At 37.0% G+C, this 24,259-nt stretch overlaps 4 protein-coding genes across 4 annotated transcripts; 2 read left to right on the forward strand and 2 right to left on the reverse strand.

Moving 5' to 3' along the window:
* The first annotated feature begins 2,823 nt into the window (after positions 1 to 2,823).
* On the forward strand, positions 2,824 to 5,066 carry LOC124537986 (protein ANTAGONIST OF LIKE HETEROCHROMATIN PROTEIN 1-like). Its single transcript, XM_047114987.1, has 2 exons — positions 2,824 to 3,305; positions 4,173 to 5,066. The coding sequence occupies exons 1-2, from the start codon at positions 2,986 to 2,988 to the stop codon at positions 5,047 to 5,049; spliced, it is 1,197 nt and encodes a 398-aa protein (XP_046970943.1). The 5' UTR covers positions 2,824 to 2,985; the 3' UTR covers positions 5,050 to 5,066.
* Positions 5,067 to 15,437: 10,371 nt separating this feature from the next.
* LOC124537751 lies at positions 15,438 to 17,292 on the forward strand. Its single transcript, XM_047114641.1, has 2 exons — positions 15,438 to 15,897; positions 16,680 to 17,292. Exons 1-2 carry the CDS (start codon positions 15,611 to 15,613, stop codon positions 17,290 to 17,292), a joined length of 900 nt encoding a protein of 299 aa, XP_046970597.1. The 5' UTR covers positions 15,438 to 15,610.
* A 534-nt stretch (positions 17,293 to 17,826) lies between these two features.
* Positions 17,827 to 20,898, reverse strand: LOC124537752. The gene is made up of 3 exons (XM_047114642.1): positions 19,827 to 20,898; positions 19,065 to 19,772; positions 17,827 to 17,999 (listed from the first exon to the last, which is right to left on the reverse strand). The coding sequence occupies exons 1-3, from the start codon at positions 20,896 to 20,898 to the stop codon at positions 17,827 to 17,829; spliced, it is 1,953 nt and encodes a 650-aa protein (XP_046970598.1).
* Positions 20,899 to 21,444: 546 nt separating this feature from the next.
* LOC124537866 (piggyBac transposable element-derived protein 4-like) lies at positions 21,445 to 24,040 on the reverse strand. Its single transcript, XM_047114816.1, has 2 exons — positions 23,187 to 24,040; positions 21,445 to 22,721 (listed from the first exon to the last, which is right to left on the reverse strand). Exon 2 carries the CDS (start codon positions 22,715 to 22,717, stop codon positions 21,452 to 21,454), a length of 1,266 nt encoding a protein of 421 aa, XP_046970772.1. The 5' UTR covers positions 22,718 to 22,721; positions 23,187 to 24,040; the 3' UTR covers positions 21,445 to 21,451.
* Between the last annotated feature and the right edge of the window lie 219 nt (positions 24,041 to 24,259).

Here is a 24,259-nt window from a genome sequence, read left to right on the forward strand (position 1 = left end):
GGGGGGATATCATCGCGATTGAATTTGCGCTTAGGTACAAGACAAGCGAATCTTTGAGTTTCGAAAACCTTTCCATCATTTAGAATTTGCTGTTCCATCTGAAATTAAATCAAAGCAAATCAATTTTCACACACACAGTTACAGAAAATAAAATGTTACATATTTCACGTAATGATTGCTTGCAAAAATTTATACAAAATTCAATGTCAAAATATTAGGTTTTTTCAAAATATAGGGTAAATGTAGGTAATGGGGATCACTTAAGCGAAAATGAAAAAAAAAATACTCTGTTTTTATTACTCTGTTTTTATTATAAACTTTACTAACTATCGATTGAGATCAACTTTAATTACTTTGGTTTATAAGTTTTGGTACAATAGAATTGAAAAAAAATAATAACTTTGATCCTGATTGTCAACTTGGGTTGGCAATGGTGATCAGTATGTGGGCAATGGTGATCAACACATATCGCAAACATAATTGTGCGCAGTATCCCACCCAGTACAGTCGGCATGAGCCCAAAGCCCACAAGAAGTGCACCGGTACCATGTTTCATTGTTTCGGCCGAATTCACCACATCCAAGACACAAGCTGCTTGCATCTTCTGCATCGTCATTTTCCTGGCATAACCCATCCGTGTTCACGTCTGACGTCGAAGTATCGTTGGAGTCCTGCAGAATTTTCTTCTTAACCTTGTCACGACTACCCTTCTGTGGCTTGATTTTCTTTCCTGTTCTTTTTCCTTCGTTTATCACAGCTTTGGCTTTCCTTTTATTTTCTTTTTCAACTAAACGATTCTAGTCTTTAATCGGTGTGGATGTTAAAATCGTTGCTTGCTGTTTTTTCATTCCTTGTCTTGTTTTGACAACAGCTACCTTCTGAGACATCTGAATGAAATTTTGAATACTTGGCATCTGCCAAGTATATATTGATGGTATATCAATTTGAGACAACGATACAGTCGCTGGTCCAGAAGTAGTGGGACAGAATGTGGATGGACTTGGAGTAGGAATGTTTCGTTCTAGCTCAAAAGTAGGCGTAAGGGATGATGCAGGGACAACATCACCAGCAGAAGTCGATTCAAAAATAGAGTCAGCAACTTCTTGAACAACAATTGGCTCTGATTGAAGGACTTCAGCTGCTATAAAGTCTTCATCTGAAAAAACATTTGGGTTTATAAGAAATATGCCCGTTGATTTGAATCCTCCTTCGGCCTTACTCAAGGAGACAACATTAGAAACTTTTTTAACCAACGAAGCTATATCATAGGATGTTATTCTTTGGGACAGTTGACTCTTCATGTATAAATCGCATTCTCTTCTATATGCAGCTTTAAATGGACCAAAAAAGGACAAATCTATTGGCTGCATGCGATGAGATGTATGTGGTGGTAGAGATAGCATATGGACATAGTTCTCCTTACAATACTCAAAGATGGCTAGAGAAATGTGGCTCGCATGATTATCCAAAATTAATAGAATTGGTTCTTCTGCAGAAGGTTTGGCATACTGGATAAAGTGCTTAAGCCATTGAAGGAAAAGTTCTTCATTTATCCATCTATTGTCCGAACATTTATATATTGCTTCTGTTGGCCCATCTTTTTCAAGAGTCGGGGTCATCCTCTTTCGGGGAAAAATAAACATGCGGGACATATCCACCTGCAGCGCTCATAGCGCAGAGCAAAGTGATATTCTTACCCCGTTCCCAACTTGTTATGGACCCTACTCTCTTTTGTCCCGTAGCAGCTAATACTTTTTCGGGTTCTTGGACGGTGGAGATTCCGGTTTCGTCACAATTATAAATATTTTTCGGTATAAATTTGTATTTTCCCATTAGTTCTTCTAGTAGCTTGTAGAATCGTTGAACTTCAGTCTTGTTGAAGGCTGTAACCCTATTGATACTAGTAGCTTCTGGTTTCCGCACAGAAATATTATTCCTGGCAACAAATCCCTCAAACCAAACTCGACCAGCTAATCTTGAACTCGTATTAAAATTGTGTTTCAGATTATGCAAATGCTGCTCTTTTTATTTGGTTTGGCGTGCAACCGTAGAAAATGTTGGCCATTTTTTTTTATTATGTCAGCTAACTCCTTTTCCATCTCAGCACTGAAGACAGTATTACGGCCAAGACGAGGTGCCTTAACTATATTTTTTTTGTATCTCTTGTGAAGACTGGCAAATGGAATATTCATTGTCTTCGCGGCTTTTCTTATAGAAAATTTTTTTTCATCGATGAGCTTTACAGCTTTTTCAAGGTGGTCCATAGTCCAGTTAGCTTTATTAGTCTTTCTAGCTCGAACTTTCGGCATGTACAAACAAAAAAAATACTGTTTTACGGAGATTAGGTAGTGTGGGCAATGGGGATCAGTATGTAGGTAATTGGGATCACCCGACTCCGATTACCTACATAGGAAATAAAACGAAAAAAAAAATTGACGAGAACTTATAGGTAATAATAACAATATGGCTGTTGAATTGCATGCTAAAATGCTACGACTATTACACATTATAAGTACAGAAATAAATATTTGTTATTTTGTAACTTACCTTCGTATTTGTTAACTCGAAAAATTAGATGTAAATGGCGCGAAATCTTCATACACCCATTACTCGCTAACGCGTCGGCCGAACTGAGCCAGTCGCCGCTTGCGCACGGGTGTGACGTCATGCTAGCGTGTACTTATGTTTGAATCGATCGGTCGCGTTCGGTTTTTGTTATTTTGAGGTGATCACCATTTTATAAGTACAATCAAAAAACTCCCTTACCTCATAAAAACATTTGCTTACAAGCCAATTATATAATTTACTAGCTGACCCCGCGCGTTTAAGCCGAACGTCCACCGCCGGCTAAACTAAATAAAAACTAAACTCAGTGAACTAAGCTAAGCTAAACTAGAACTACGGTGTCCGTCCACCAATAAATAAGCTAAAACTACGTTAGTGATGGCCAGTTTGTGCTAGAACGTCGAGTTAACCGGACGTGATATGGAAGACGACACGAGTAATGACGAAACTTTAGAGGAGGACTATCGTCATAGGAGAAGAAGATTGATTATTGCTTATTGTATGAAGAAAAAACGGAAACATAGATACTGGATAAGTCAACACATTCAGTCCTGGAAAACAAGCAGCGAATTTAACACTTTGTTTAATGAACTAGACGACGAAAATTTTAAGATGTACTATCGTGTATCGAGACAACAGTTTGATGAGTTACTTACAATGATTGCCAAGGATATTGCTAAGATTGATACTAATTTTCGAAAAGCTATATCGCCAGAAGAAAGATTGGCTATTTGTTTGAGGTAAGTGTATCAACATTAAAATTAAACAGATTCAGTTACTTTGGTATATTTATTGAAAATTAGGTTGTATAAAGATATCAATTGAAAGTAGTATCGGTGAACGAAGTGCCTTCGTTGTTTTGAGTATCTTGGAAGTATGGATTATCTTGAGAGACTGGAGTGTCTTGGGAGCGTGGAGTAGATTGAGCAGAAGATGTTGAATATCCATATGAGAACTGACTTCCGTATAAGTAATTGTCATACTTATCTTCGGCTTCAGATATTATGGTAAAGATTTTCCTTTTAATGTCCCTTTGCAACCACTCTGGAAACTTTATGGCTGTTTCGCTCATACTGTCAAAAAACAGTTTTAAAGGATGACTTCTTGATTCCCTTTCAGCTTTCTCTTTCTCTTTTATCTCATGGCGACGCTTTTCATAATCTGCATCAATGTCTCTCAGTAAAACAGCTAAAGATTCATCGTTCTTTCTCTTTCTTTGCCTTTGTTCAGACGATGAGCTGTGAGATGTAGATGGTATAGATTCAGTGTTAGAAACATGATCAGTATTTTCCTGTGTCTCAGTATGTGAAATTGTAATATCCTGGCTTTCACTTGCATTACCAGCTTCCATTGTCCTGTTTGTTTTATTATTCTGGATTTCATTTACGTTACCACTTCTTGGGCGGTTTTTCATATAAGGCAATAAAAATTCAAGTAGACTGGCATATTTCCAAGTGTTTGTTGGTGATGCAGCTTGGCCACTTGTTGAGCTTTTTATTGATTCTCGATGCCCATCACGTAATTTCTTCCATTCGTTTTTTGCCGTTTTAACTGAAACAGTAATAAAAAAGGTTAATGCATTCATTAAAAAGTGTTGCCTTTTGCAGGTTTTTGGCAACAGGGGACTCCTACAAAACAATTGGATACAATTATAGAGTGGGTGACAGATCAGTTTCTAGGATTGTAGAAAACGTCTGCCAAGCAGTTTGGAATCATTTACAACCAATTTACATGTGTTTGCCGACTGAAAGAGAATGGAAAGAAATTGCTGAAAATTTTATGCTGAAATGGCAATTCCCCAACTGTATTGGAGCAGTCGACGGCAAGCATATATCCATAAAATGCCCACCTCATTCAGGTTCTCAGTATTTTAATTATAAACATTTCCATTCTGTAGTATTACTCGCAGTTGTTGATGCAAACAAGAAGTTTATTATTATAGATATTGGTTCCATGGGCAGATTTAGTGATGGTGGTATTTTTTCTGATAGTGCATTTGGACGAAGGCTACAAAATAACGAATTAAATTTGCCTAGTGACCAACCTTTACTACAAGGTGGTACTGCAATACCTTACGTATTTATAGGTGACCAGGCATTTCCTTTACAAAAACATTTTATGAGACCATACCCACAAAGCGCATGTCGTAACAGTAGAGAAAAAAGGAACTTTAATTATCGTCTCAGCAGAGCGCGAAATGTGGTAGAAAATGCCTTTGGTATTTTGTCAATGCGATTTCGGATATTTCGTCGGCCATTAGAGTGTAAAGTAGAATCAGTTGATTTAATAACAAAAGCTGCTTGCGTGCTACACAATTATCTTTCAACTAATCAAACAATAATAGCTTTTGATGAAGCAAGTGCTGAGGACGGATCAGTTTTACGATCAGTGGGACAACTACATGACAATGTACGAGCAACAAGAGAAGCATTTCATGTAAGAGAATCCTTTTGTAATCATTTTAACAATAACAATATAAATTAAACTTACTGTCTGATATGTTCGGGTTTTTCATTTCATCCACTATCCTCTTCCATAAACCGTCTTTTTTAGTTGTGTCCCGGTAGTCTTTATCCTCTGGATTATACAACACAGGATACTGCTTGACATATTCAATAAACACCTCCATGCTGCTAAATACGTGTTTTACCAACCGCGCACGAACGCTCACTGTACAAACACGTTCGAACAACACTATCGACAGGTGTCAGAGGGGTAAGGCAAGGGGGTGAGAGGCGTTTAGTTTAGCTCAGTTAGTTACGGATCGGCCGCCCAACTAAGTTAGTTCCACTTAGCTGGGGCATTTCACGTAGCTTAGCTGGCATAGTTTGCGGTGGACGCACATGTATGAAAAACTTGATCAACTATGCGAGCTAAGCTGAACTAACTTAGTTTAGTTGGCGGTGGACGATCGGCTTTAGAGTCGCTTTACCAAATAACGCGGGACAGTCAGCGCCAAATAAATAGAGACGCTCAGGGTATTCAAATAAATAGACACAACCAAAAAGTCAATAATATCGGTACAAACAAAGTTTCCTTATTGCTGTCAACAATATAGTCGCTCAAAAGGTCGAGACGTTTAAAATGTCATATAGATCGTCTCAGTCAAACCGCCATAAATATGGTCACAGTCATCTCGCCAATGGTATCCAAGCATTCCAAGTGTTCAAAAATACGGAACACATTAGAAAAGTAAACTTTACTGCTATATGTTTTAAATATAATTTGTCACATCAATTAATATTAAAATATTTATGCATAAAATGAAAGGGATAGAAACTACTGCAATCCTTTTCATTTAAAGCACTAGGTCATAGATATGTTTGCGAATATAGTCGAGAATCGTTTGTCGTCTAACTGGACCAAAAAAATACTTTTGAAGGAGTGCGAAGTGGAGTTGGCTGGTTTGCAAATTAGAGCATTATTATATCGTAAGCTACAAACTGTTGACTGGAAATAGATATAAACCTAATTGATTCATGAGAATTAGGATATAATATTAATTTTTATACTAAAACAAGTAGGTATTTAATTTTACTTGTGTACTTTATTAATATGAATACATTCCATAAATAAAATGAGCACTTTCGACCAATCGGAAGTACATTAGGTGGTACGACACGAGGGTAATTTGTCCTCTCCCTCTCTGCAGACTTCACATAACTCTAATATGGGTAACCCTATAACCCACATAAACCTAATTTTCCCAAGTTCTATAGATAAAGAAAAATTACGGACGCACGCTACAGCTTGACTCGCATCTAGCGCAACTAGATAGTTGTACGACGCCAAGGTCAGTCGATTATGGTGGCCTCCCGTAGCCCGGTGATTCTTAACATCCCCTGTCCCACCGTTACTATCGTTATATATTATCGCATGAAGCAAACGTTTGTGTGTACTAAATAGAGAATAGAACACTGAAGTTGAAACTGTTGTTGAAGTTGCTCTCTAGTAGGGATTTTTTATTTTCAAAAGTGATGGTGTACTTTCTTGCCCTTCTTACGCAGTTGTTTTTCTGTAACAATGTCATAAAATTGTAGTCTACTTTTTATTTCAGGTTTTTATCAACGAGAACCGTACGAGATTTGTTCAAAAGGAGAGGAATATATATAGGAATATATATATATATATATATAACATATCATTGACTCTTGCATCACGATAATGCACCATCTCACACAATGGGGACAAAATGAATATTGACGAATAAATAAATATATATATATATATATATATATATTTAATCAGAGTCAATGATATGTTTTTCCACATTTCCTTTCGTTTGAGCCGTATTACTTCACGTATTTACTTGACGTAAACGTTGCATAACTTCCTTGTAATATTCTTTATTACCCGTACGACCTGTTGGCAAGAACTCACGATTACACTCCATTGTAATCGAAGAAAACAGTGAGCAAAACTTTCGGATCCGATCGAGCTTGACGTGCTTTTTTCGGTCTTGGCTCATTTGGTCGCTTTCATTGGGATGTATGGGCCTTGGTTTCGGGGTCATAGCCATACATCCAGGTTTTGTCACCAGCAATGCCCCTTCTGAGCAAATCTGAATCGTTGTTAACGTTATTCAGCACTTCCTGAGCGATACTAATGCGACGTTACTTTTGCCAAAATTTAGCAATTTCGGAATAAACTTCGCTGCTACACGCTTCATGCCCAAAACATTCAAAAAAATTGCTTGGCATTGATATACCGACATCCTCTGCAGATTCCCTTATAGTGAGTCGACGATTTTAAAACTATTTTCTTTACTGTTTCGATGTTTTTTTCGCTTGTTTTCGTGATTGCTACCCCAGGGCACTCATCATCTTCAACATTTTCTCGGTCGTTTGTAAAGCGGTTGTACCGCTTATAAGCATTTTTTGAGACAAAGACTCGCCAAATGCCACAGTCAAAATTTTTAATTTTTCTCATTTTCAGATTCTTTGATCCATTTTGCTCAAAAATAAAAAACTAATAACACAAAAATCAGTTTTCGTATGGAGAAAAGCACCATTGCGTCTATAGTACACGAAACATGCCGTGTTTTATGAACTGAGTTAGTTCTTATTCATATGGCGATACCAACAGAACAACGCCTAAAGGCTATTGAAGAAGACTACCTATCTAGCTAATGTACCTTGAATTTCCCACATTGCATCGGAGCAAGTAATGTACTAAAAAAGGAGCAAAAGTTGATGCCGAGCTGTCACTTACAGTTTCATCAAACCATTTACATGTTGCATCATTTGTGGCTAGATTATAAATTGTAAAATTGTGATTACATAGTTTAGTCCGATAGTAAAGAGCATTAGCTTTGGTCATCGCCGACAATTTAACCGCTTTCACATCCGTTGTTAGGACATAGCATTCATCCCTAAAAGCTCTGATTTTATCTGCACCCTTTTCTTCGCCTGCTTTCTTATTTTCAGTTTGATGGTTCTGGTACACACTTTCTGCTAAATGTCCATTGATGAAGGACAGACATACGTCATATTGATCCTCACGAGACCTGAACAGTGAAACATTCATTTCTGAAAGAGCTTCTTTCATTTTATTAATTGTCAGTGCAGCAATGCCTTCAATTTCAAAACTACACTTGTACAAATTGTGAAGCGATTAATAAGTAGGTAGTAAACGTCTGCTCCAAGTACTGGCTGGGTAATTTATTGAGAGAAATAACGAATGTCTTTAGAAACTCGAGCTTATCGATGTTCTTATTTTCTCTGTGAGCTCTCTAGGCCACAATAGTTGAATTTTGCTCAACGATACCATGGCTTTTTGTTGACCAAAATCCAATTGACCATTGACACAGTCCAGTAGTATTAATATACATTGTTTTACAAACAATAAATAATTGATTATTTATTTGTAAATGGTAAGCTAATGATTTACAACGCCTACAATCGCTTTCAGTAGTCTTACGTTTGGATTAATGAGTGAAGACGATATTAGAAATGAAAACTTTCCTTTGATCCCAATTCATTTTAAACCATAGCTTTGTGATCTGTCAATCTGCGTCGGTTATCTCATAAGATTTCTTCGTCGAATTTGTGACTTTAATGTATTTTTAGTGCAATCACACTTAGGCAATAATTTTCTTTCTCTTCTTTCGGTATCATTAAATGTATTTTTGGCTTTTTGGTTTACGAAACCCTTGATACTTCTGTCCCTCTATTCTTTTCCTTTTATTCAACAATCGTTTATTTTCTTTAAAACGTTTTCTTTTCGAGAGGTTCACGTTCAGGGTGGTCCCACTTGTACTGGGTTGGTTAATAGGAGAAGTGTTCTCATTGTTAGTCTCATTAGTAGCTACACAATTTTCATTTGCTATCACAACAGAAACTGGTTCGGAATTGAATGGTCGTTCTGCATCATCTAATACATTTTTTTCACTTTGTGCGTTATCATTTAAAGAAACAATTGCTACTATTTCCAATGTATTGTACACTATCTAGTAAAATAGTAGGCCTTAGTAGTTCTTCAGTTTTGCTGACCGTGTTGGAAATGCTTAGGCGGCCTCTGGGAGCCCAAAGTTTATTTAAGTCAAAGTTTTGGCTAGATCTGATCTACAATCGCCCAAACTCATCACATTTTTTTGTAAAACGCCTTTGCGACCTGCGACGTTTTTATAGAGGATCCAAGAGTTGATCAACGACAAGTCTAGAAGATGGTAAAAAAATCGCGTATACCACTCTACTCTTCATACGGATCCAGTACCTACCCAAGTAAGAATCCATTAAGTCTACACCGCCCATATGGTGGTCTTCTCTTTTGTCGTATCTATCAATATTATCTACAGGAAATGCGCCGACATAAGTTGACGCTAAGATAACCTGTTTACTATCCTTCCAGCTGACAGTGGATACACTACCGCTCAAAAGTATTTGGCCCCCTAATAAAAAAATTCTAAAAACTTGACCTAACATGGCGTCCTCTGCGCAGGTGCATTCCTTGCGAAAATCACGTACTATCTAAAAAGGTTAAAATAAATATTTAATATATTAAAGGGTAGGTACGTAATAAAACACAACGGGTTAATTATTGTATATTTAGTAATTATTGTATCAATAAATAAATTAAAAGAGAAATATTAATAGAAAATAAATTAATCTCTATCGCTCAACGGTGTGATACCCTCAAAATCAACAAATGAAGTCGAAGCCCTTGGACTGGTACTGGAGTTGGTACTGGTGCTTGGACCGGGTTCTTCATCATCAAAGACTTCCCAATCGCTACTACTGCTGCTATCTGAATCTTCCACTTGAATAACAAGTTGGTCTGTCAACTGGTCCACTACATGGTCGCTTTTGCGATAGTCGTCTTCAATAGACCTTATTTTTGAACATAACTTTTGCCATTCACTTGATCCCATGCATCTACCTTCTGTTTGACCAGTTCCGTAACGCGTGTGACGTTCCACACTACGTTTTTGCTGCTATCGTAACCTTTGATTGCGGCCCACGCCACTTCAATGGGGTTCAGATCCGGATGATAGGGCGGCAAGCGAAGGACACTATGATTGTGTTGTGCTAATAATCTATCGATATTATAATTTTTTAAATTTTCTTTGTTCGTTTTTATTAGTTCGTACAACTGTGGCTTGTACATTGTTGGATCAAACGAAATTTCTTTTTCAGTCAGCCAGGCTTGCATGTCGCATTTCTTGGAATTTGAACTTGGGGCCAAATTATATTGTGTATTATGATAGGATGCATTGTCTACTACCACGACGGATTTTGATGGTAGGTTTGGTATTAATTGTGAAGTTAACCATTTGGAATAATTTTTAACCGACTTCAAAAATGGAGGAGGTTCTCAATTCGTTTGTATGTATAATTTTTTTTTTATGTATGTTCACCGATATTTTCGTCAATGATAGACGGATTGGAATCCAGGAGAAATCGAGGGCAACCACCGAAAATTGTATGCTCGTATGGCGTTTTTTGTTATACAACACCCACAAGAAGAGATAGATAAATATAGATAGATATTTTTATGTGCCGTAAACCACACGGCACATACGTTGCGTTGCTTTACGTTTTACAATAGGTGTCTTAATCTCTCCGTTTCTCGTAATGCCTTTTCATCATGTGGTCTGGAAAGTATAGGGTTTTCCATTAAGGGCGCTTGATCTTTGAAACGCAAAAAAAAAAATACATGTAGGAGAGATATTTGCGATTTTTTTTTTTATTTGGAAAGTCTATCGACCCCGTTATGTATGGAATATAACATCATTCAAATGACCGCCACGGCTTCGGTTTGTGGCGCTCACGAAAGGTCCAATTTTCGATGACTCTGGCGCACAAATCGGGCTGTATTTGATCGATGGCGTGGCGTATGTTGACCTGTGACTTAAGAAAACCCCACAAGAAAAAGTCCAGCGGGGTCAAATCGCACGATCTCGGTGGCCAGTTCACGTCGCCTCCGCGCGAGATGACCATGTCCAGAAATTGTTCGTGCAGAACTTCCATCGTAGCGTGTGCTGTGTGGCACGTAGCACCGTCCTGTTGAAACCACATGTTGTCCAGATCCATATTCTCGATTTCAGGCCAAAAGAAGTTGGTTATCATCGACCGGTATCGCTCACCATTGACGGTGACGGCCACACCATTATCGTTTTTGAAAAAATACGGACCAATCACGCCTCCGGCCCAAAATCCGCACCAAACAGTCACTTTCTGCGGGTGCATTGCCACTTGGTGAACCTCGTGTGGATTGGTCTCGTCCCAAATACGGCAATTTTGCTAGTTGACATAGCCATTCCTCCAAAAATGCGCCTCGTCGCTGAAGATGATTTTTTTGCCAAAATCGGCGTCAACTTCCAACTGCTCTAATGTCCAGTCAGCGAACACACGGCGCTGTCTATGGTCATTAACCTTGAGCTCTTGGGTCAGCTGGATCTTGTACGGGTGCAGGCTCAAGTCACAACGCAAAATTCGCCAAGTTGTCGTCTGCGAAAGGCCGAGTTCCTGTGCGCGACGCGGAATTGACTGCCGCGGAATGAAATGCCGCTGCACGCATATTTCCATTCTATACAAGGCCAGAACGCAGCCATAGGAAATTGCTCGCGTATATATTGTAATGCTGTTTTTAACTCTGTTCTTACAATGTATACACGAATTTTGCGTACAGATCGTGTATAGTTTGTATCGTGGATGCTCACGTCTTTATTCCCAACTAAAAAGTCTAGTATTTTTGATTCAGTAAAATATGGAGTTATATTTTAACTTTATTAGATAGGATTAAATAAATAACAATGACTTATAATTATAATTATTTTTTATTAAAAAAAGTACTTTTCAACGAGCATTTAACATTATTCGAGACGTTAAATGCTAGGTCGTGTTTTCTTTTTCTATTTTTTGATGCGGTGGATGCTAAAGGTCGGCCTGCTTGTATTCTATTTTTTGTTCCCTTGTTCTTCATGGTTCGTCTTGATACAGATGTCGGTTGTACGTGAATCTTGCGGGACAGTTCTTTTTTAAAGTTGTTGAAAATGAAATTTTGGGCCTGTTGGTCTGTAGTGACATGTTTCAGAGAATTATTCAAAATATATATGGCTTTTAAATTTGATAACGATAGATGTACTTCTAAAATAGATGTAAATTTGTTAAAACTTTCTTTCATGTCAGTCAGTGCTTCATTATAGGTGATAGGAGGAACGGGATCATCATCGTTAGTACATAATAAATTGGTAGGGGATTCTTCTGATGCTGTCGTGTCTATGGGAGCATCGGAAACTTGTATAATTTTAGCGTTATTTTCAACGCTAATATCGTTATTATCCATATTTTGGTAAAACTCATCAGGGAGTGGGTCATCGGAAGCGAGTTTTGCGCATGTCACTCTGCCTGTGCTAGATATTTTTGGAGAAGTCTGTAAAATAATTCCATACATTAATTCAACAGCGCACAGATGCTTGCAGAAGGCACCACCTTGACCTTTAATGCAATTGCAACTAGCTACTGAAATATCAACGGCTTATGTTAAATTTCTGTCTGAAGTAGACTCCACCAGAAATTCAGTATGATTGACACGTGTAATGTTGATTACATCCTTAGATCGCCTGCTAAACTTCAGGTAAGCGGAACTATTTGTTTGGCGGCTATGCGCAAATTTCATGAGTCGTCTATATTGATATTTTTCGAAAATGTTTGCTAAAAAGTCAATCATAGCGCAGACATTGAACGCTTTGCATCTCTGTAGAATAACGTCTTTAAAAATACGTATTGAAGCTTCTGTATAGTTAAAACTAGTTAAAACTAGAAAAGTATTACTATATTAATAACGTAAAGTAGAAATAATTGTGCATAGTTCTTATTGGAAACAATCATCGCAAATATCTGGATTGGAAGTACAAGTTTCATGTAACCACCGCTGACAGCGAACGCATTGAATCCAATCAACCTTTGGACCTTTTTTATCGTAGTAGGAACGATTGCACTTTCCACATACATTTTCAAGATCTTCATCGCTTTCATCATCGTCATCTCATTCCATAACAAGTGTTTCTTCTGAGTTATCGCTACTAGTGATAGAAGGGGATCGTTTTCTCTTGAAACTTTTGCATTTACCCTTGGATATAGCTGTTATCTTATTTTCTTTTTTTGCTGCTTTATATTTCTTTGGTTTACAAACCTTTTCCTTTTTTACTTTATCTTTCTTCTGCTTTATCTTGTCTTCTAGTTGATTTTTATATGGGCTTGATGTAATTTCAATAGCTTTTTGTATAGTGTTCTTCTTTTTCATTGTATTTTTTGGTAGTGGTGATAAAACTTTTATTGTTTTTTTAATATCAGCAGGCGTCGTTTTTAGTTGAATATCTTTAAGTTTAGACGTGGATGGCTGTGAATTTAAAAGCTCCTTATCTTGTTTTTTCTTTTCGTTATTGCCCTTTTCTTGATTGCATTTTTCTTTGTCATCATTACCTTCTACCTCTTTTCTTTTCTTAAAGTTATCTTCTTTTTCGAATTCCGTTAAATTTTGCAAAATTGATACGCTTTCGTTGCTTGAATTGGCTGTTTCAGCGGTAAGCAAATTGTCAGCAGCCTCAAACATATGCTCCGGAACAATATGTCTGTTTGTAGGCCAAATTCCACTAGCTCTGAATCCATTCACAATATTGCCAATCACTGCTGCTCTTTCGTAAGCTTCTCCAAATAATTGTGCAACTTGGTACTGTGTTACTTGTCGCCCAGGATTGGTTCTCAGCCATTTTTCTGTGCTTTGGATGTAATATGTACTCAGTGGTTTGAAAAATGATACGTCAAGAGGCTGAATTCGATTTGTGGTGTGACCTGGTAGTTGTAACAGTATTATGCCATTATCTCTAGCTAAACACAGAGCTTCAAAATTTTTTGAATGAGTCGTATGTCCATCCAAAAGCAGCAGAACTTTGTTTTCAAGTGTGGGCTTCACTATTTTAATAAAGTGCTTTAACCATTCAACAAAAAGCGCAGAGTTAATGTAACCGCTTTCAGAAACAGTAACAACGCTTCCTAACGGAGCACCATTTGCTAGTTCCGGGTTTTGTCTCATCCTTTTAAATATTAGCATTGGAGGGATAAATTGGCCAGATACACTAGCGCAGCATACGGCCGTGGTATTGACACCTCGTTCTCCACTAGTAGCAGCGCCAATTTGCTTCTTTCCCTTTAACCCTACAATTTTTTGAGCTTTCTTTTGAACGGTTGAAAATCCACTTTCGTCTACATTGAAGATATTGGTAGGTTCTATACCATTTTCATCTATAATCTTCTCTAACAAATCAAAAAAGTGAAAAACATTTTCTTTATTGAATCCTTTAATTCTGTTCAGAGATGTGTTTTCAGGTTGACGAACACTTAGTTGTGGGTGCCTTTTCATAAATTTATAGAACTATGCTTTGCCAGCCATGCGTTTTTCTTTATTAAAATTATTCTGAATATTATGGATTTCAGCTATTTCAAATGCAAGATGTCGAATATCGTTTATTGTGAGACCAAACATGTGTGTTTCGAGATGAAGAATATGCTCAGCCAACTTATTTTCAGTTTCGACATCGAAGATAACCGGTCTCCCTTTTTGGATTTTTCTATCAATAGCAATCTTATTCTTCTTTTTTACATGCCGTAGAATTGTAGGTTTTGGTATAGAATAAGTCTTTGAAATTTGGTTCAAACTTGATTCTTTGTTTTCGTAAGCTGCAATAGCCCTTTCTAGGTCCTCCTTATTCCAATTGTAATATTTAATTTTAGCTTTAGTGTCGGTCATCTATAACAACATAAATAAAGCCCGTTAAATATATGCGTTTAGACTAGTCGGCTAAATCGTACCAGTACAATTTACCCAACTACCAAGTGCTACGATTTAACGAACAAGGTAATTTAAAAAATAATATCAAAATTCCGGCATAACCTCAAACCTGAGCCACGCAATGAAAATCATAAATAATCTAGTTTATATTTGTAGTAGAAAGGAGAAAACTGAGTATCTGTATTTTACCTTGTTTATGAGTTATACCCTTACGAATTTGCGACAAAATTTGCAGTAACATTGACAAAAAAAAATATTTTTTCACTCACGCGCACGCTAGTCAATTCACATCAATTGCAACTGGCGGGCGGCGGGGGGTTGCGCAGGGCTATGATTTGGTGTTGCCAATGTTGAAAAAAATACTGATTTAGTTGGAAATTTGGAAGTGGTACGATTTAAATGGCAGTACGATATAACCAACTCTGCCCTACATGCGTCTCACTTGGGTCAATTTGCGAATTTGCCAAGTAAACAGAACTTTCTTTTCCGTACTTTTCAGTTAGAGTCATTTCATGTAAAGCGATGGCAGCTGCTGGGCTCATACCGGAATCAAAGTATTTTTTAACCCTTTATAAGGGCGCTTTCAATTTAGACGGTTGCTGCCGGACTGCTGCCGCACGGTCAGTACGACCACGAGCCGTACTGCTGCCGGACGACAGCAGTACGACGTAAATCGTCTTATTTGAAGAGATACGCGGCTGCAGTCCGATCGAATTTTAGTGATTTCCATCGAAATCCAACTTTAGTCGGTGCCATGGACTCTGACGAGGAAGTGTTATTGTTAGTTCTCTTGCTTCGGCAAAAACATAAACGACGCCGTACTAGGGCGTCGCCAATGTTTTCTTTAAAATATAAAACTGGTGATTTTTATACACTTTACCCTAGATTAAAAGAAAGCTCAGCTGAATTTTTGAACTATTTTAGAATGTCTAGAGAATGTTTCTATGAATTATATCACTTTGTTAAAAATGGAATACAACGTCAAGAAACTAAATTCAAAAATACTATATCCGCCGAAGAGAGACTTGTGATAACGATAAGGTAAGTAATATAAACACATTTACTATTTTAATAAGTATTTATTGCTACTCTTAAACTGATCAGATAGAGATTTTAATGATTAATGTTTTCTTTTTTATTGATACGCACGCATTTATACTGTGTCACCGTCGCTAAAAAGATCTTCATATAAAGTAAAATCAGAATTCGTTGATGTATTAGACATAGGTGATTGTTGTTGTAACTCAGTAGACGGACCATGAGCCTGACTACGATATTCGGTAGATTGACCTGTGTAGTAACCCTCTTGTTCATAATTATAATCAGCGGCATATGAACTTGACCCGACGTATTTTCTTATGATTCCAATTATCTCGTATTTAGCATCCATTTTGCGATGTTCCGGAATTTTTTTAAAATCATTTAATAATGACAACAAGAAATATCTATCGCCGTCTTCAAAATTGTCTGCATTTGCATTGTTTTTGTTTTGCAATTCTTTCAGCAAGAAGTTTTAATATCTTATTAGTCTCATCGTAGCTCGAAGATGCTTTTTTAATTTTTGATGACGATGCTATTACAGAACAATCGGTTTCCGGAGAATCAGATTGCTCGTTGGTACCAGAGTTGGAAGGTTTTGATTCATAAAGATTAGACAGAAACTGAAGCCGATCAAAATATACGTACTTCCGATGATTTTTTCCAACAGATCCACTTTTTAACTGTCGTTGCTTATTCAACTCTCGTGAATAGGAATCCCTAATATTTCTCCATTTTTTTTGGAGTAACACGGCTGAAATAAAATTTTCTGTTATTATTTTCAGATATTTATCAACTGGCTGTACTATGACTGATCTGCATCACTCTTACCAACATGGCGTCTCAACAATTAGTGGAGTTATTAAAGATACATGTCAAGAGATATACAAAGTTTTGAAAGATATCTGTATACCTGATCTTAAAAAGGAGGATTGGTTACAAATAGCTCAAGGGTTTGAAACAAAAGCAAATTTTCCTAATTGCTTGGGAGCTATAGACGGCAAACATCTGAGAATAATAAAACCGACAAGAAGTGGATCGTTGTATTACAACTATAAGCATTTCTTTTCTATTGTTTTGTTGGCTATTTGCGATTCTAATTATAAATTTATTTATATTGATGTCGGTTCCTATGGGAAGGCTTCAGATTCACAAATATTTCGAAACAGTAGTTTTTTTAACAAGCTTCAAAACAATAATTTAGATATACCAAGTCCTGCACCAATACAAGACAATGGGCCACCACTACCTTTTATTTTTGTTGGCGACGAAGCATTTGCCGTCAGCAACTTCATACAACGGCCATTTAGTGGAAACTTTTTGGAGGGGAAAAAAAAATTTTTAACTACCGCCTGTCACGTGCACGCCGGTACATTGAGTGTACATTTGGTATTATGACAAATAAGTGGCGAATATTACATCGTCCATTAAATGTGGAAATATCGTTTGCAACTGATATTGCTAAGGCTATTTGTGTTTTACATAACTTTGTTCAACGCGAAAATACCACTATGCAAGGTCAACCAATTCGAGTTAGGCCAGTTCAGCCACAAAGTTATCAGAATTTGTCAGCCACAACTGTCCGCGATATATTTACGGACTATTTTGTTAGCCCAGGAGGACAAGTATCGTGGCAAAACAATAAAATATAAATAATACTAATTGATTACATTATAATATAATAAACTGTTTGTTGTTGTACCTGCATTATTCTTTTCAGCTGCTTTTTTAGTTTTAAAATCGGTAATAAATTTTTCACATAAAACATCCCAGGCCTTTTTTTTCTCCAAGCGATTTGAATACTTGTCACATTTAGAATCCCAAACGGCGGGCTGCAACTCTATTTCATTTATAAAATCTTCTGTATTTAAATCATCCATAATTAGGTAGGTATGCACGAAAACGTTTAAGAAAAACGATGCGTTCACAGCACTAGCGAACAACGACTGAGACAGGTTGTTGCCGTGCCGCCAACGGACGTGCGCCGCACTGCTGTCGCACGACTTTGCGTCGAAACATTTTGTATGAAAAATCATAACCGCCCGTGCGCAGTACGATACCCGGACTGCAGCAGTTCGGCACCAATCGTCTAAATTGAAAGCGCCCTAACGCAACCTCGTAAAATTTATAAATTACCCAGTTTTATGGTAGTTTTCAATAAATTAAAATACACGTATTTTTTAATTTTTCTTTATTTTTATTAGAAAAGTACCAAAATGAAAAAAAGGGGAGTGTCACAGATATGTTACATTGACACAAACTGCTCCTTTAACCGATTCCTTGCCACCTACATTTTTCAAATCTATTCGCCCGGGCCCCATATAAAATGTATTGACGCGTGAGTCGCGTCATTGGCCCTCCTGAATGGTGACGCACCTAGTGCGTCATTGGACCCCGGTAATGTTTTTGATACTATTTTAAGTAGTTTCAAGTATAATAATACAAAGTGAGACCTGTTACCGTGTGTTTTGTTTTATTAATTAGTTTAGTGTGCTTTAAAGTGACTATCTACGTGTCTAATAGGAAATGGAAGGTAGGGGAAGTCCGGGCAAAGTGAACACCTTAATGTTTGAAGTGTTGTAGAAACAGAAATAGTTGACATAGAAATAAAATTATTTGTTTATAGAAATCAGTATTTATTAAAGTTTTCAATATAATCAACAGAAATACGTAACATTAATACTTTAGTCAAAATTATTAATAATATGAAATTAGGAGATCTATCCGCTTTGCCCAACCCACCGGGTAAAGTGGATAAGATGATAGGGCAAAGTGAACACAAGTAATTTTTCTACAATAAAACTAATCAGTACAGTTGTCACAAATAAATAAGCCTATTCCTTCATAAGCCGTACATTTTTCATGACTCCATTGGCTACAGGAGCTACATTGGATCCAATCATCTATTGGTTGTCCGTTTATTTCTGTATAATCTTCTCCACAAAAATAACAAGTATATTTTATATTAGTATCTTCTTTCTGAGCTTTCTTAACTTTATAATTTTTGGTATTTTTCTTTGTTATATTTTTGGTTTTTGGTTTTTTATCTAAATCTTTGTTTAAATTTTTTAATACAGTTGTATTCATTTTTGTAAACTTAACTTTTTGTTCCTCTTTCACTGGAGTGCTCGTAAGAACTTCTGACTTTTGTATCTTTCGCTTGCGGGTACTCATTGGCACACATGGTGTTGGAAGGGGTTTAATCTCTTTGGGGCTGAAATAAATTGCAGAAGCAGATGGTTCTGGACCTTTTTCCATGCAGGAATCATTTTCTTCATCCATCATGCTTTGAAGTGGGTCTAGCTCATTGAGATCTACAATTGACGTTGTGGTAGAATCAATAAATTCAGGCAAAGATATGATCTCTGTAGGCAAGGCACAGTCCCGTTTCAAAACCACATCTTCATCTTTAGTAGAATCATCTTTTTCAGGTCCAATTTTTTCAGGCGTTGAAGGAACCAAAGTTGCTTTGTCTAATTCTGGCATAGACACTTTAGAACTGTTTGAAGTCTTATTTTCTTTTCTAAACTTTCTAAGACTTAGTGTTGAGGATCTTTCTGCATCAACAGCCATTTCGAACGCTACCAAGTTTGATGTGGAAGGACCTCTTGATGATCCTTGAATGTTTGATTCCAAACTTACTTCCTGACGAGCTGGCGGTTCACTGTTTGGACCTGAAGATTTATCAACTTCAGTTGATGTTTCATCATCCACCTCATGTAAAGTCACAGATTGGTTGGTTTCAACCGCCTCGTGTTGAGCTCTTTTTCTAGATGTCGAAGGGAGTTCGGAATTATCTTGATTAGCTAACGTTTGAAGACCATCATCTTGATTAGCGACATTACGATCACAGAGGCTTGTTGAAGACGGTGCGTAGTCTTATTCTCCGAACACATCTTTATTTATTGGCCATAAACCGGGTGTTTGAAAACCTTTGACAGCATTGTTGGCAGTAGCACATTTCAGATATGCAGGAGTGAACAATCTCGCCACGTCATATTGGTTGACAATCCTTCCTGGATGCGCCTTTTGGAATCGGTTTATTTCTTGTTCAAAGAATATTTTTAGGGGGCCATATACGGCAACATCCAAAGGTTGTAACTTGTTTGATGTGTGAGGGGGTAGGGACAAGAGAATTACATGGTTTTGACTTGCATACTCCAGGGCAGGATAAAATTTGTGGCTTTCATGATTATCCAATATTAGTAAAACCTTCCTCTCTGCAGTGGGTCGTACATGGTAAGTAAAAAACCTGATCCATTCCAAAAATATTTCTCCATTAATCCACCCAGATGGAGAGCAAGTTCCTTGTGTTTCTGGAGGAGAACCATCCAACAGGCGATCTTGCATCCTTTTGCGTGCAAATATCATGAATGGTGGTATAAATGATCCAGATGCATTGCAGCAACACACAATTGTTGTGGTTTGTCCTCGTTCCGTGCTAGCAATGACCCCTACCTGCTTCTTACCCTTAGTAGAAAGAACCTTAGGTGGCTTATTTGTTGACGTTTGTATCCCGGTTTCATCGACATTGTATATCCTGCTACCATCGATCTTGTGTTTTTCTACCTGTTCCGACAGCAGCTCGTAGAACCGTTCGACTTGAGGACGATTAAAGCCTTTAACCCTGGCAACTGAAGTCGCTTCTGGAACTCTGAGGCAAATGGATGGATTTCTACCCAAAAAACCAGCTAACCAGTCATCTCCTGCTTTCTCATTTTTGTCCCAACTTGGTGGACGTGCAAGATTATTTTTCTTTGCGTAAACATAGACTAATTTTTTGAAATCTTCACGAGTCAATCCATAAAAAACACTGTCCATCTCTCTTAAATATTCTTGAAGATCGGCTTCTTGTGCGTCAGTAAATACTTTGCGAAATCGGCCAAGCTGAGCAGATGAACTACCACTTTTCATATGCCGATAAAGTGTAGCATAAGGTAAGCCATATTTTGTAGCTGTCGTTTCCACTGGAGCCCCAGACTTGCATTCTGCCACAGCAATCATCATTGTATCTTCACTCCACTGAGCTTGATCTGTTTTTCGTTTATATTTATAAACCATCTGAAACAATTGAAGATATAAATACTACTTAGTCACACTCAACTTCTACTAGGGCAAATCGAATAGGCAACGGGCAAAGCGAATATAGTATCCGCTATGCCCAAATCACTTTGCCCGGCATGTACTTTTTGAACAGAATCTAACCTAAAACCGAACACAGTAAGAATTACCGAACGAATCATTCAGTATTTTTACTTGAATACATTCACTTCAAGGACACAATCGACTCATAATCATTCTAAACATATACTAATAGTTATAAACAAATTACTTACCATGAAATGTTGTAACAATTGTGCACTTTTTCGATTTTTTAAATTTAATGCGAAATTAGACGCGGCCGCTCGTTAGTTCGATTGGTACAGGACTGAGGGGTACCGGGTGGGTGTCCCTGCGCATGGCGGACAGAATCGCGGCCGAAGTTTGCTAGTAGTGGGGAGTATTCGCTTTGCCTGGCCTGTTCGCTATGCCCGGACTTCCCCTAAGTTACAGATTTTCAGCATGAGTTGTAAACATTTGGCTCGAAAATCAAAGAATCTTCGTATTTTATATCAAATTGGTGACATAAAAATATGTATTCACTATTTTGTTCAGAACTCACGAAACAGACCTCCCTCTTATCTAGCCATTTTGTCACTGTTACATTTTTATTGTTATGCATAATACATGCTTCATTTTTTTGTAATTTTGTATTAATTAAATCTTTGGGATTCCCTTTTTTATTTTGCCTTAAAGTGCCGGTTAAATATGTGTTATTATTTAATAATTCGTTGGCCATATCAACGCTTGCATAAAAATTGTTTACATATATAGAATGACCAACATTTAAATAGTTTTGAGTTAGTAAACGTAATACTTTTTTGACGTGATCACGACCACCCACTACATTATCTTGAGCCCCAGCATACAAATGTATTTTCATGCAGATACCGTTATTTTCGGCTAACATATATAATTTTATGCCATATTTGTGAACTTTATTTTTCATATATTGACGAAATCTTAATCGACCTGTCCATAATATCAGAGATTCATCCACAGTCAACTCTTTACTTGGATAATATATTTCTTCTAATGTTTTATTAAATATGTCAATTAATGAGCATACCTTTTTAATGCTTTCATTGCCTGGAATATTTTGAACATTCAACGCTCTTAAAATCATGAAGAATCTATTTCTTGACATGTAGTTTTTTAATGTAAAATCAAATAAATAATGTTTTTTCCAGTAATCAGTGAGCCGATTTAATTTTATTAATCCCATTAGGAAAATAATGCCAATAAAGGTCTGGAATTCTGGCAAAGATATTGGTTTCCACCTTTTGAATCGTGTATGCCCTGTACTCGTGGATTTCAGGATTTCACCATTTGCGTTTGTACACGTTATTATAAGATCATAAAAATGATTGTTGAATAACAAATTAAAAAAATCAATTGGTTCAGTTCCGGTCATATTTTTTTTAAGACCAGGGTTGCCAGTAAACGGAATTATATTTTCAAGAGCTGGATTACCCATGGTCCAGGTTCCTTCTTGAAGTACTTCCGCGTCTCGCAGTACTGGTTGCTCATTTTCGGTAGTAACTACCTCTTCCTCAGCCAAATCTATCCAATCATCTTCCAAAGTTTCTCCCAGCAGTATGCCATATAAGTCCTGGTCCGTAAATAGATTCTCCTCGTCTGGAAGTATATCTCTTGGAGACTCCATTGTCCTCAAAATATTTTCTATTTCATGTTCTGCTCTAGAAGTCGACGGTTGATCCATTGTTCTAAAAAAATCAAATGCGAGGTGTAAGTTACATAGTTTCAACTTTACGTCCCTAATTTTTTTTTATTTCATTTTTTTTGTATTAACGTGCAGACTGAGTCATTACGTTTAAGAACAATGCCGCGCAACTCGTTATCGATAAAGGGATGCCGCTCGGGCGCAAATAAATACAACAATAGCATTGTTTTTACCTTGCGTTGTACGTTTCCCTGTTTTAGTTTACTAGTCATTATACCTACTATATTTTGTTGAGCTTTTATGTTCTGGTAAGTTTGTTATTTTGTAAAAAAAACTTAACAAATAACGTTAGTTTTGTTTGATAATTTATCACAATTTAAACTTTGTTCTTCAAAAATTAAATAAAGGATTATTTATTAACAATACTGTTTAAAATAAAACTATATAATACCCACCGCTACTGCTGTCTAGTTATTAAAAAATAAGAAATTAATATCAAAAAACTTACCACAGATGAACGGCAAGTAGATTGATTCAAATTCGATAGATTTCCCAGTAATACAAACGTAAAATCGGAGTCCAGTATCACAAGCCACAATGTCACTAATGCAAAATCACGGGGGTCCAGGTACACGCAAGCGAATGTCGTCGGTAGGGTCAAAAGTAATGAGAGCACGTCTGATGTCTGACAAGGGCACAACAGAAGTGATCTCAGAAAGGATAAATCGCCATGCGCAGGAACACTTTCGCAGGTCTACTTTACTTATACTTTACCGCGTCTAGTCACACGCTTCCCAATGTTGTAGGCACAATAAATTTGTGAAGTGAAGATAAAGAAATAAAGTCACCCTATTTGTTTAAATATTGTAATAAATTATACTACAACTGTTAGAGACAAAAATATTTCATTTCATGCGTAAATACCTATCAAATTCTTTTTTGAATTTTTTTTGTGTTGTGTAATGCCATGAAAGTAGAGAGTAAGATGGAGACAGTCAACATATCTGCACCTCGTTCTCAATTTTTAAGCGAGAGTAACCGTTAGATATATATTTTATTAGACATTTTTTACATTTTAGTGTGTGAATAATTATGGATGAATAAAAAAATATACCATGTGGTTGACGACCCCTGACAATTTAACTTTCCAAAATAATCTAGTGGCCACTGATATTATTGTCTCTAATGTGTTATTTTTTATGTAAAATAAAAGGATTTTTGGTTTAAATTGAATAAAAAATATATTTAGTACAATTTTCTAATGACGCGCTTGTCGCGTCATTGGCCTCCCTAAAGGTTTTTTTCATGACGCGCTAGGTGCGTCATGGGCCATGAATTGGTTAAGATGTATGGAAGGCCCTATAACAATTATTTTGTTTATTGTAGCATAACGCTACGCCACACTTTTCACACAGCGTTTGTGTTACGCCTCCACATTTAGGATATTTACACCTGATCCTTTTCTCAGCCCACACAGGCCAATGACCAACTTGGTCTTGGCGTACAGCTACCGGGGGCACATACTGAGCTGGACCTTTGCGCTTTTTGGCTTGAATTTCCGGCTCAATGTTTCTCCGTGTT

Source organism: Vanessa cardui, chromosome 19 (genome assembly GCF_905220365.1).
Source record: "Vanessa cardui chromosome 19, ilVanCard2.1, whole genome shotgun sequence".
NCBI classification, from domain to species: Eukaryota; Metazoa; Arthropoda; class Insecta; order Lepidoptera; family Nymphalidae; genus Vanessa; species Vanessa cardui.

Coding starts and splice junctions, on each gene's coding strand:
- LOC124537751 (XM_047114641.1), top strand. CDS start 15,611: ATGGACTCTGACGAGGAAGTGTTATTGTTAGTTCTCTTGCTTCGGCAA. Junction 15,898..16,679: donor AGACTTGTGATAACGATAAG/GTAAGTAATATA, acceptor TATTATTTTCAG/ATATTTATCAACTGGCTGTA.
- LOC124537866 (XM_047114816.1), bottom strand. CDS start 22,717: ATGGATCAACCGTCGACTTCTAGAGCAGAACATGAAATAGAAAATATT.
- LOC124537752 (XM_047114642.1), bottom strand. CDS start 20,898: ATGATTGCTGTGGCAGAATGCAAGTCTGGGGCTCCAGTGGAAACGACA. Junction 19,773..19,826: donor TGCCAACAATGCTGTCAAAG/GTTTTCAAACAC, acceptor TCGGAGAATAAG/ACTACGCACCGTCTTCAACA. Junction 18,000..19,064: donor AACACCATGTGTGCCAATGA/GTACCCGCAAGC, acceptor AGGTTGCGTTAG/GGCGCTTTCAATTTAGACGA.
- LOC124537986 (XM_047114987.1), top strand. CDS start 2,986: ATGGAAGACGACACGAGTAATGACGAAACTTTAGAGGAGGACTATCGT. Junction 3,306..4,172: donor AGATTGGCTATTTGTTTGAG/GTAAGTGTATCA, acceptor TGCCTTTTGCAG/GTTTTTGGCAACAGGGGACT.